Raw genomic sequence first — 13,858 nt, 5'->3', positions numbered from 1 at the left:
AGAGCGTTCACCTCTGGTAGTTGGGGTCCCTGGTTCGATCCCAGCTCTCGCCATGTGGACTTTGTGGTGGACAAACACCGTGCTCGTGGGTTTTCTCGGGTTCTCCCATTTCCTCGCACTTTCATCATTCCATCATTTCATTCATTTCTCATAATCACCGTCTCCTTTAGCCTAACCGGCATAACTGTGGGACGTAAACCTCAAAGATTTCATTTTTTTTTTTTTTTTTTGTTTACATTATGATTTGTAAAAGGTAGGTGACTTCAGTACTTGGAAACAATTTCAAAAGACAAAATTACATAACAGTTTTAGAGATAGAGAATTCATTAATCACAGTTCAGAGTAATGAAATAAAAATACAATCGAAGACAAAAGTTTAATAATTAAGTAAAATAGCGTCCGTGTCAGTATTTTAAATGAGCAGTAAACCCCACAAAGTTATTAAAATTGTATAATGCTTTAATTTTTAATATCCATTGCACCGTTTTAGCACTCCTAACAGATATATTTTACTGTTCAGTATTTTACTGTTTAATACCAGTCATAGAGTTGAAAAGATTTTCAACCAAGCCAGGAAGTACATTATGTGCTATGTCTCTACTCTTGTCCAAGTATACAACCATTTGATATCCAGTTTCTGCAAAATGAAGGTGTCAGTCTGCTTCTGGAACAGTGGAGACAGCGCGGAAAGGCAAGGGTTTTATTATAAAAAATCCTCTATAAACAGTATTTACAGAAATACTACAATATAAATTTCTGTAATATGAAGTAGAGAAAAGGTGGTCCAAGATCCATACAGCCTAGGACAGGATCTCCACGGAGTTCCGCAGCAAGCTAGGTGGAGTAGATTTAAGAATCCCCAATGCTCCGAAGCAAGCAGAGAGGAAGTTAAAAGTCACAGAGCTTCGCAGCAAGCTAAGCGACTAAGGTTGGGAATCCCAAAAATGCTCCGAAGCAAGCTAAGCGGAAGGAAGGAAAGTCTAGAATTCCGAGGCAAACTAGAGGTTTTGGGTTGGGTATCTCCAAGAGCTCCGAGCAAGCTAAAGAAGGGATTGACTAGCCGAGATTGGCAGTTGTCCATAGAATCCTCTTGGTTATATACGTAGGTGCACCAGTGTGGCAGTGGCTCTGTTGTCTCCGTCGTCTGCAATTGTAGTATTCCATAGTAAAGTGCAGGTAGTTGTAGTAGCACGTGTAGAATGTAAACACAAGCACATGGTACGTTACTATATGTACATTACTATATATATATATATATATATATATATATATATATATATATATATATATATATATATATATATATATATATATATATATATATATATTGGTGTGTGTGTGTTTCTGTGTTGTTGTTGTGTGTCTGATGTGTACATATGACAGTGTTGATGACTACTATAAAAGTTTTATAAATTTTCCAACTTCTATTCTCAGGCCCAGGATCCATATCTAGATATCAAACGAGCACGCCTCTGCGTGGAGACACTAGTTGAACATTTTGCGGGACGTCAACTTGTGATTAATGAGTCTTGGCAATATTGGCAAACGAAGATTACCATGGAGAGGGAATTCAAGGTTCAGTGGGAAAAGCTGATGAGCGAAAGTACCAGGGTGAGTCGAAGTAATATATTAAATAGAATATTGCTGTTAGTTTGCTTTTTTAGATGTGGATAGATTGTGTTTGCTACAAGCAGGCAGATTTTTCAAAAGGTCATTGTCAAACTCCTAACAAATGTAATTTAATCTAACTGAACCTTAGAATACGTATTTTATTGTACTTTTCAAATGGAACATTGTTCCATTATCGTTCAGAAAGAAAATGCTGAACAGGTTTGTAAAGAACATGACAATTATCCAAAACATACTGTTCTTTAATAATTTGAAAAAACTGGTTGTGAAAGGTAGTTTGTATGCTGAAACTCTCTTATAGATATAGTTATTGTTGAAAGAAAATTTTGACTTAAATATCCTGAAAATAATGTGTATTGTTCATTCTAGGTTCCCTAGTAAATTTTTTTTTTTTTTTTTTTAAGATATCATCAGCTAATTGGCTACTGATGTTTTGTTATGTGAGTCTCAAAATAGGCATTTTTGCGAAATGAATCTAGAAGACTGAAATGTTTTTAAAAGACTAGTGAAGATGGAGTTATAATTATACAGGGTAATTATAATTAAAGTCCCACTTTCAAAATGCTGTAAAAAAGGAACCACTGGTCAGAATGGCTTCAAATTTGAACTAAATATACTTGAAGAAGGGGGAAAATGGTATGGCATAAGAAGAAAAATTCCGAAGTTTATCAAAAGATGGCATTGTAAGCAGCATAACGAAAGTAGATTCGTCTACAAGTGACATTTTGAATCAAAATATGACGACTTTGGCATGAGTTACAGATTAAATCAAGTGTACTGTTCAATGTGCATGATTGTTTCGGTTTTGTGACGAAAAAATAACTTCCAAGTGATTCAATAGTTGTGGCACTGTTAGTTGAAAGCTCATGCACCACGGCAAAGTTGTACCACATTAAATGGAAGAAAATTGTTTTTTAATTACCCTTAGGCCAAAAACCTCGTATAAAGACCGCTTACAATGCCATCTATTGATAGATTTAGGAACTTTTTGTTCTTATGCCATACCGTTTCCCCCCGTCTTCAAGTATATTCAGTTCAAATTTGAAGTCATTTTGACCAGTGGTTCTTTTCATACAGCATTTTGAAAGTGGGACTTCAATTATAATCACCCTGTGTATATGATGATAGGGTCATCATCACATATATCACTTACTCAATGTCAGTAGTATCGCACTGAAAGTTTTTGTGAAAGTGTTTAATTATATACATGTATGTTTTTTTTTTTTTTTTTTTTTTTTTTTTTTTAATTTTTGAGTATCTGCAGGCAAACCCTTTGAGGTTTTTTATACATTTGTTATAACCAAAATATTAGTAGTTATATATATATAGTTCTCTATTTAAAATCAAAACACATAACCTACAAGAAGAAAATCATTCTTCCTATCCACAAAGCCACGACGAAGCTCACAAATCGCTCTTCCAAAGGCAGCTGTTGTCACTTGTGATTGTGATTTTTGTTATGTGAGTGAAATAATTTATAGGCAATAGTTTTCTGATTTCTTGAAGAGTCTTTGATTATATATATATATATATATATATATATATATATATATATATATATATATATATATATATATATATATATATATATATATATATATGTTTTTCAATTTAGTTTTTTGAACAAATTGACCAAGAATAAATTTTATTACACTTCTTTAAATAAAAATATAAATTAAATAGCATTCACTATCTTTTATTTTATTACAAATAGTGTTTATTTCTTTCTATTCAAATAGTATGTGATAATGTTATTTTTGTAGAAAACAAAATTCACATATCTAGTGTTATGCTAACATCTTTGGACAACCTGCCGTAAAGTCGTGGCTACCTATATTCGAAATTGATCGTGAATAAACTTCACTATCGTGTGGCCATCTGTTCGAACACAACGACCTCAGATTGAATACTTAATTTCGAGCACTGGTAACATCTTTTTGTTTATGAAAAGACGTTGATAGCTTAAACTAGGTCCGTGAGTTTCATTATTAGTGTGTTGCAATATGTGGTAACCATGAAATGATGTCTTTTAATTCACGACGCTAAAGTGCAGGATTACCTCGGAACATTTAATTGAGATCAGCACAATTCATTTTCAATTTTTCGTATGCAAACATGCTAATTAGTGTTGCAATTTTGAAATTAAATTTCTTGCTTGACACTTAATTACTTGTATTTTTTTACAGTGTTAATTACTCTATATTACAGTAACTTTCTGTTTGATCAAATCCATATGTTTGTCAAGGTAATGGAAGGAAGGAAATAGAAAACGAAATGCAATCTTTAAGTTTTACGTCCGATGGTTATGCGCGTAGGTAAAGTAGATGGTAATGATGAGTGGAATGAGGAAAATGAGAGGAAATGGGAGAACCCCGAAAAACCCACACACACAATATTTGTCCACCATAGAACTCACTTGGCGCGAGCTGGGTTCGAACCAAGGAACTCATGCACCAGAAGTGAACGCTCTACCACTGAGCCACCGCAGCCCCAGGAAGAAAATAGAGTCTATTTTCTTGCTATAGTGTGTCTTATTGTTCAAAATTTTAGTTTTGCGTTCTTGAACTATATTTGTAGGTTGCATACCATTATTTAACTTTTTCTCAAAATAAATATTGGGCCTAGAAAAATGTTTCATTATTATCTATATATATAAAAGAGAACGTACAAATCCTTTGTTAGCTCATCACGCTAATACGGCTGAACCAATTTCTTTCATTTTTGGGGGGTTATTAAGATTTGGACCCTAGATGGTTTTTATCATATCACTTTAATTTTCAATTACCAGTGTCTTGAGATAATTGACCATTCAAGTGTCCATAACGTACAAATCCTTTGTTAGCTCATCATAGCTAAATCTAACCGTATTTATATGCAACCCACATGACCGTGTCACTCGGCGGGTTAACATAAATGACAGGCGATATAATGTTAACATTTACTCCAATCTTCTATGGTTTTTATCATATCACTTGAAAGCGAAAAAGTAAAAATTATCTAAGTAACAAAGTTTATTGCGTTCCGGGGTGACCCCAGCGAAGCGGGGTGAACGCTGCTAGTATTTTTATACGTTAGTATCATCTGTAGCAAGGATAGTGAATGTATGATTATTACTTGTAATGATTACTTTTACTTTTTTCTTTAATGAAAAAATAAAAGACCATAGATTGGGTTTCAAAGGTGGATGCACAATGCTACCCAGTGCTTATTACCAGCAGTTCTTCTTCTAAAGTCATCGCTCAAGAATTAGAAGAACAGTTGCAAAAGTTCCTAACTGAAGTGAAGAGAGCACAATCTGAAATCGAGTTAAGAGTGAAAACAGGAGAAAATTTGTCGTCACAAGGTATGTATATATATATATGTATTACTGCATAATATGATTGTCATGGTTTTTTCGGATAAATATTCCTATGCTTTTGATTATCATCACAATTTATAAGGTGCTTTCAAGGTAAATAGTTACAAAGAAAACTTTGGTGATAAATTTAATTTACCAATGACAAAATAAATCCATATATAATATACACTGGTGGAAACAAACTTAAGAGCACTCATTTGTAATGCACGAATCTGGAATCTCATTCTGTATCAATTTTGGTCAACGCAACGCAAAATTTGCGTTTGAGTTTGCAGTATTCAATACTCAATGACACAAATTTCACATTTTGGATTCATCTATCCTCCGCAAACTTTTTCAAAGATTAACCACCAACGCATGTCTTGTGTTGCGTTACGGTCCACAAATTTTTCGAAAACATACGGAATGAGGGCTCTTTTTCAAAGTTACGATTGAAGGTGATAGTAGGTGGTTCCATTCTCAAAATGACGCCCATAAGACATTCCAAACATGTACTGATTGTTCAATAACAAACTTGAGTACGAGTAAATATTCCAAGAGACCACACAAGCAGCTATTTCGTACAGATGCTGAATGTTCTCCTTGGGGTATGATATCTCTGTCCGCTGTAGATCTTGGCGTACCTTTGCAAAGTTCGTCCGGTCAGTCCTAGTGGTCCGGTGCCCTCCCATAATGCTTGATAGAGTTCACGTTTGAAGACTTGGCAGAAAATCTCGGTAGTTGCTTATACTCAATGCAGCACGTAAAGTTGGCCTGGAGGTTTGTGAACTCACGTTATTCACGAAGAAGGGGGCTCGCAAAATGTCCAGATAAAGTCGGCGGACAGAATTGACAACGTCGCTAGTGAATGGCCAACTACTTCTACTCATTTGAATAGAGATCAGAGCGAAGCGGTATATGCAGCACATTGTTTCCATGAGAGATTGGGTTCTTGTGTGTTGATTGCATACCTATGCTGGTCTTTCCCGCTCAACTGCATGTTAACGGAACTCTCAAGACCGTCACTGTATCTGAACCAAGTGACTTTAGTCGCTAAATATAACCACCTTCCATTTATCTTGCCACTGAAGCTTCTTGTGGCACCACGGAAAACGTTATCGAAAATGAGCAGGGGTAATCACGCGAGAATAACGCACGAAAGTAGACGTGCGTCTAATAATTGATTGCTTAGTGTTCCTCCACATGAAAGGGCATTCTAGTTTCTGATTCTACTGGAAAAAATGAAATGAAATGTTTCAGTTTAAGGTCCCATGATTATGCCCTGAAGGCTACGGGAGACGATGATTAAGGCAACTGAATGATAATGGAAGAACTAGAGGTCACCAGCATGTCAGTTAGGAAGCCCGAAAGATCTTCCTTTCCACGTACACTTTTGTGCATCTTAAGACACTACAGGATCACATCCGCTGTAGGAACCAACTACCCTCTATCGTGTACTCTAACAGTGGACCACAGCACAACCGATACGAGCAGCAATTCCGTGGAACGACCGCCCAGATTCACGCTTGAAATTACTTACACAATAGGCATTCGTTTCCGACTTCGTGGCATTGTAAACAGAGACTATGATTTACATACAATGATTCGCACACACAGTTGTACTCGTCGACTTGTCCGACGCCTTCTAAACTGTTTTCTGCATGCACTCTACAGACACTACAATCAGCATATATACAGTATATGATATCATTTTAGATGAAACAAGTACAGCAATGGTAAATGCATTTTGTGAATGAAAATGTTTTCAGTTATAGAACATATCAATAATAGACAAAGAAATTTATCATGTAGAACTAGGTCTACGATTAACATTATCTTCCATTGATTGTAGCTTTCGAAAACTGATGCCTTCATATTAATGTCACCTAATTAGGTTCGTGCTGATGTCGTAGTTTATGATGAAAAGACTTGTAAAATAATGATCGACTAAATATTCATTTTTGTAATTTTCAATTACTAGTTTTACCAGTATGTGACGTGTGTGCGGAGCAATAAGTTATACATACTTCCTTATATTTCTGTGTTACTATGATTATTTCTGCATTTATGGTATGTATATTACATCCTTCCGTGCATCAAAACGACTAGCACGCATACCGTTGTAGCACCTTGTTTCAAGTTCCATTTCAGTGAGGACAAACATTTTTTAATCTTCAGTCAGCCTTGTAAGGGATTGAGAAAACTACATAAATAAAGAGGTACCAGACTCCAAACGCAAAATCAAAAGTAATTCTGGTGCTGGAGATCGTGTTGAGTTGAGTTCAGTTCATTTTGAGTTTAACGTCCCTTTCAGCAGCGAGGCTATATGAGACGGGACCTACATATTAATGTGGAATCCGAACCACATGAGCTCCCGTGGGGAACCGAACCCGGTTATACTACACCAAAGGCGCGTACGCTAACCGCTTAGCCACGAAGAGCTCCAGAGATCGATGGACAAACACACAAGCCCAGTTATACAATTGTTATCTAGATAGCCATAGTGTTCGCGGGTTGTACCGTCAGGGAGATCTACTAAGTTTATGGGAAGTCCTGAGGAGGTGCCACGCTATGCCTTATCGTTATTTCAGGGATATGAAACTTGGAAATGTTTGTGGAAATGTTGAAACAGAAGCTCAATTAAAGTGAACCTAAAGATCAGCAGAGGATTTCAAATAAGTATCGTTAATTTAGATTAATACGACATTCCTCGCTTTTGCGATCTTGCGTTTGTTCCCTTGTACTCTGACCCCATATCCAATGTGAAATTTTTGGCCCAATCGAACAATATTCAGTACACAGTGTGCTGTGCTTAGTTTACTTTCTACCGATTCATTTGAATGTACTTCAAACATGTGTGCACGACACCTTGTAATATTTTCAATGGTGAGTACATTCTATGAGACATATCCACTGAGGTCTACTCTGGACTTCGACTCTGAAGTAGCGCTTTGTGACTCATTGTTGGAGATTTCTTCCATATGATAACTAAATGGTTCATATTAGCTTTGCTTTCTTGACCCTTCGTAAGTGTGGTGAATTTCTGGAACATCTTTAGTGTGGCTGGTCTCAGAGACCGGTCTTTCCTTTCGTTCTCTTATGATTTTTTTTCTCGTTATTAAAGCTAAATATGGTTGTATTATATTACCATCACCTTTATCAATATACAACTATGATCATTTCAATTATTGACCGTAAAATACTTTTTGAACCGTAAATGAAATACACAGCGTAAAACATCAAATTTTGAATGCTGGTAGGAGACCCAAGATAATTACAATGAAGCTAATGTTTTTTTATTATTATTATTTTGTCACTATTTTGTCACATACCTCTTATGATTCACATTCTTATGAACATTATGAACATTATGAACATATATATAAACAACAAATGAACACCAGCCTGAATCTGAGACCGTCCCACACTTACGAAGGGTTAAATAACTTGTAAATAACTTGAATTGGAAAAACAAATGACTGAACAATGCAACGTTTATTTTAAAATAATAACTATGTTCAGTTAGTTGGCGAAACTGTTCCTGGTTGTTTTTCTAGTTCCATATGATATTTCTTCCATAAGTTACAGGTATCTAGGTATTATCGGAGAAAGAGGGGTTTAAAACATATTCTTCATCATGGTCATTATTATTATTATTATTATTATTATTATTATTATTATTATTATTATTATTATTATTATTATTATTATTATTATTATTATTATTATCACTGCAGGAGTAGTAGTAGAAGAAGACGAAGAAGAAGGTGATTTGGTTGATTTTGAGTTTAGTGTCCCATTCAGCATCGAGGCTATGTGAGAGGAAGACTTACAGCTTAACGTGGGATCTGAACCGCATGACTCCCGCCGGAAATCCAACTTGATAAGAATAATATTGTTTAAATGGGTCTTCTAAATAAATCTTTGCTACATAAATGTTATATGGGGAGTAAATTATTAATATATAAGAACAGAAAATAACCACAAGTAAACTTAGCTTACATGAGGATGATATGCAGGGAAAACAAACATAATGCTTCAGAAATGCGATTAGAGAAAGTTTCACTTAGATATAGTGATGAAGAGAAGGGAGTGTGATGAGAATTCATTTGTTCTCTAGACATTTTGCAAAATGTGTGAGATAAACTTCATCAAAGCTGAAAGAGTGAGAAAATTTAAGACAGTGGGTTGTGTACATCGACTCAGTAAATACTCTTTTTCTTTCTTTAAAGGAGAAGTACAGGGCATTAAGGAAGACATAATAAGCAGTTTAATGCAGCAACATCAGAAACTGCAAGTCATTATCACAGAATATCAAATTCTAGTACAAATGTTAATTGCTTTCTTCAAAAATTTGGCTGAGGTAAGTTGAACTTTACCATTATTATATATTTTGATTATCTTAATGTTGGAAAGTAATAAAAGTTAAGTGCTGATTCAGCACTTCACTGGTAATACCACGTGTCCTCAATACGTGTCCTTAATTTTAAAAGCACTATGAATAGCATTTATTTGAAGACTTAATATTTATTTTTATATAATATTTCTCTTGGGTCAGCTAAACTTTTGTAAACGTATACATTCTTAGTTTACATCTCTTTTACAAAATATTCTGCCACATTCCATTCATCAATTACACATGCTCTTTCATTGGACTCCAAGTATAATAGCATGACAGCCTCTTTGTTGTCTAACTCTGTTAGAATGTTTGATCTATACTTGAATCATATTATATTCGCTGACAGTAAATCCCGTTTTGCCTCAAGTGCAGAAGAGCTACAAATCAGAATTTGTGAATTGAGTATCACATTAAGTAAAACAAAAATAATGTACAACCAACATGCAATGAAGAAAGAGATGCAAATACAGTGGATGGATATCTGTACCTAGGGCAGTTGAAAATACCGAGTAGGAAGATAAATATTTAGAAGAGCCAAAATGGCATGGATCTCATTCGGAAGACTTAATTTTGTTCTTAGAAGCAAGTTACTAGTTTAGTGTTTCTGAAAAATAAAGTGCATCTTAAAATAAAATGCATATAATTAGTGCATCTTAGCAGTGCCTCTGTATGAAAGTTAAACATGGACTTTGAATGTTCAAACACTTCAAAGGTCGAGTTAAGAATATATATATATATATATATATATATATAATTGGAAAGCTGTATAGTAGGAATAACTAGAAGAGATAAGAAGACGAAAGAATAGACTCACTCTCAAAGGAAGGAAACGCGACTAAGGCTTAAAAAAAAAATAGTCGGACGGGTTATAAAACCAGAAGAACAGACGGAATATAGAGCGCAATTGTTCTGCAATGAATTCACAGTGATAAGAGACGATCAGAAGACCAAACGCAAGGTAGATAAAATGCAATTCAGGTGAAATCAGGTGTTCTGCAAGAACTACATGGGTGAAAATTAGCATTTGAGAGGAAATTTTGGGGAAAAAGTAGAAAGTAGATTAATAACGGTTGAAATATACATAACAGTGAATTCAATATGGTACACAACTGAAGACTTTACCAGAAGGTGTTTAAAGCAGCTCTTTAATATAATTTTTCACGATTTTCTTATAAGTAGTTTAATGAATCTTGAGGGGAAAAAAAGTAATTTCACTTTAAGCATATGAAAATGCTTATATCTTTTCATTTTCGTAACTTACTTCAGTTCGGAGATTATACTTAATGTGCTGAGACATGATTCCGTTAATGTATTTCGAAGTGGCAGAAGTGACAAAGTGTTGTATGGTGGTATACTGGTGATTTATAATTATATTTGCTAGCATTTCTTATTTCTTTTGTGTAGGTTCCAGATAGCCTATGTGTTGCTAAAATTTTGAGTGTGTTTGAACATGGTGTATGTCTCCATTACGAGCCCGAAGATTGAAATATCTTTGCTATTTTCCATTATTTGGTTGACTTTATGAAATGTCTTGCCCTCTCCATTTGTTTAGTGACTAGTATATGCCTTTGGTGCATAAGTCCCGGGTTCAATTCCCGGTGAGAGAACATCGAACATATTACAGTAATCTTTGTTTTAAACTGTAAATATCGTCCTTTATAGCCTAACTTTTGACAGAGTACTTAAATACAAAATAAACAACTATGAAGTGTCTTTTGACAACAATACAAAAACACGTGGACAAAACATTTGTGATTAAGGGCACCTTTGCAAATTTCATAATAATTTGCTGCATTGCACGTTTGCATGTATACTGTTAACAGCTGGAAAAATAACATACCTGTCAACTAAGTATACGAGACAGCAAATATTTCGAGTCTACTACAGATGCCATTAGTGTCTCGTTGCAAAATTGATGATGAATGTATAGAGAGACATGGGAATTACGAATCTTCAGCATATAATAATACTCTTAAAAATTAAGATGTCCACTTCAGAAACTGAAAGTTGCTTTACCATATTAAAAAGTACAAACATACTTAAAGAAATGCCATAATTCAGAATCGTCTTAGTGCATTAGCTGTCGTATTAAAAGAATAAATGACAAAGACCAGACATCAAAAGTGTTAATGGCAAGTTGTTGCCTAGAAGAACAGCAGAATTGATTTCATATGCAAATAAAATGGAGTATTTGTTCTGAATGGATACTCTTTATTATGTATGAGTATAATAGTTACTTTCACTGATTTTATCGTTTTGCTTATTTAGAATACGGAAAGTACTAACCGTCCATATAAATTATATTTTCTAACTGCTATGAACTACCGAAAAATAACGTCACGAGACGTCACTGGTATTGACTTCTGTCAAATTGTACAATCTGAAAAAAAAAAAAAAACTGTTCCAAGCGGTTGCAGGACTTCGGAAGTTAATTTAGGAGACGAAAATGTGACATAATTGTACCTTATTCACATCAGTATCCGCATGTTTTCACACTTAACCATGAAATGAGAAATTAAAATAGATAAAGAAAATAGCCTTTATTTCAAATAATTCTTACAGCGGTTATGAATACAGAGCTTTGTAAGCAAAGGCAATTCAGTTTGTTAGGCATCCATAGCTATATAACTTTTTAGAAATTCCTTTATACAGGGTTTATCAAAACAACACAGACAACGTTTGGGAGGTGAAGCCTGACATCAAGATAAGACAAAAAGTATAGACAAATCTGGATGCACAAATGCTTCCTTTCGGAGTTATAGACTGCAGAAAACATGAAAAAATGAACTTTAAAAGTCCATAGCTCCAAAACTATGGAATCTACCTTAGTTGGGTCAAGACTTCACGTAGGAATAGTATGTGCCATATCCAAGTATCCAAATTTCGTAATTCTGGAGTATTTCCGCAACAATTTTTATAGAGGTAGTGGGTGAATGCTTCAAATTATATGCCCATAGCCGAACTTCCTCTATAAAAATTGTTGTATGAGGACTTTGGATTTGGAAAACATTTCTATGATGCGTATAAAGCTACTTTGCTCAATATTTATTAGCATAATAACAATAAGTTATATATTCTCTGTTCATAATTTCACATAGTGTATAAACTCTCATAGCAACTATTGAAAATTGGTATTGCTATACAATTAATAAACTTTTTGTTTAGAAAATGTCTTCCATTGCTTACTCTTGTCAACGACTGTTACTAATTATTTAGAACTAATTATTTGTATCGTTTTACAGTTGGACAAAACAATCGAAACGTTACAATCACAGTATCGAACTACAGTCCTTCCAAGTGATGTTTCTTCTGTAGAGTTGTTATTGAAGGAACACGGAGCTTCTCGACAAGCTGTACAGGAACTTTTCAAATTTACACAAAACGAAAGCGAACAAATTATTCAAAGGATTCGGCAACAGGTAATATTATGGATTTTCATGAGAATAACATTAATGCCAGTTTTTAGTTCCTCTGCAATTTGTATACATTTATATGAATTCACGACATTAGACTTTTAATACACTATTTATTTAAAAAATAGAAGACATTCGTACAATAGTCTTACCATAATTAACATCATAAGTGTTCTCCTGTCACTGGTAAGTCAGTTGCCACAAACTGACAATGCTCCTAATGTAGTACACTTTTCGATTGAATTCTTCATCTTGTCATGAGAATTATTCTCTTTAACGCTGTCCTGAAACTTTAATCTTTAACACTGTCCAGAAACTTTAATTTTTAATACTGTACAGAAACTTTAATCTTTAAAACTGTTCAGAAACTTTAATCTTTAATTCTGTTCAGAAACTTTAATACTTTACAGAAACTTTAATGTTTAATACTTTTTTAAAATTAATATCTTTTACAGAATAGTAAAGAAAGTTCTTATTGTAGTCTGAAACAAGAATATTCAATTGTACTTGTGGTTTGGTCAGAATTTATTTATATATTTATTTCATAAGAACAACGCAACAGGCTTAAGAGGCCTAATCACTGCGAAATTAAAATACCGCTAATTTTACAGTAAGTAGTGGTATCTTCAAATAGATAAAAGATAATCGAAATGTAGAACAAGAGGGCCCTAGTCAATATTATTTTGCATGAGGTACTGTTATCACGAGTCACCTAGTAGTTTTCCATTTGCAGCCATTTCGAAACGCGAAAATAAATGCCGATTTTGTAAATGGCTGGAAATTGAAAGCAGAAAAGTGAGTCGTGATGACGGTATATCATGAAAAATAATATTGTCTATAGTGCTTTTGTTCCTCATTTCGATTGTCTTTTGTCTATTTGAAATTATCACATAATTACTATAAAATTATCAGTATTTTAATTTCGCGGTGATGGGACCTCTTAATGCTCAGTTATTTGAAAATCGAATTTCGTCTCAAGTTACTGATAGTTTATTGTATATGCATTATTGAGAACCTTATACAACATATTATGAGCTTACAGAACACCAACATTAACATCTTTCAGTATAAGTAAACTAC

At 34.2% G+C, this 13,858-nt stretch overlaps 1 protein-coding gene across 6 annotated transcripts in view; it reads left to right on the top strand.

Moving 5' to 3' along the window:
* Nucleotides 1-13,858, top strand: part of zormin (spectrin and immunoglobulin domain-containing protein zormin) — a 799,654-nt gene that overhangs the window by 628,153 nt on the left and 157,643 nt on the right. For all 6 annotated transcript variants that reach the window (XM_081744925.1, XM_081744924.1, XM_081744928.1 and 3 more), the window contains 4 exons: nt 1,435-1,611; nt 4,789-4,972; nt 9,199-9,329; nt 12,608-12,784. In XM_081744925.1, coding sequence (XP_081601051.1) covers nt 1,435-1,611; nt 4,789-4,972; nt 9,199-9,329; nt 12,608-12,784 — 669 coding nt within the window. The remainder of the gene's footprint in view (nt 1-1,434; nt 1,612-4,788; nt 4,973-9,198; nt 9,330-12,607; nt 12,785-13,858) is intronic.

This window comes from Thermobia domestica, chromosome 17 (genome assembly GCF_964235325.1).
Source record: "Thermobia domestica chromosome 17, izTheDome1.hap1.1, whole genome shotgun sequence".
NCBI lineage: Eukaryota > Metazoa > Arthropoda > Insecta > Zygentoma > Lepismatidae > Thermobia > Thermobia domestica.
The sequence above is the reverse complement of the archived record's forward strand: the minus strand, read 5'-3'. Positions and strand labels throughout refer to the sequence as shown.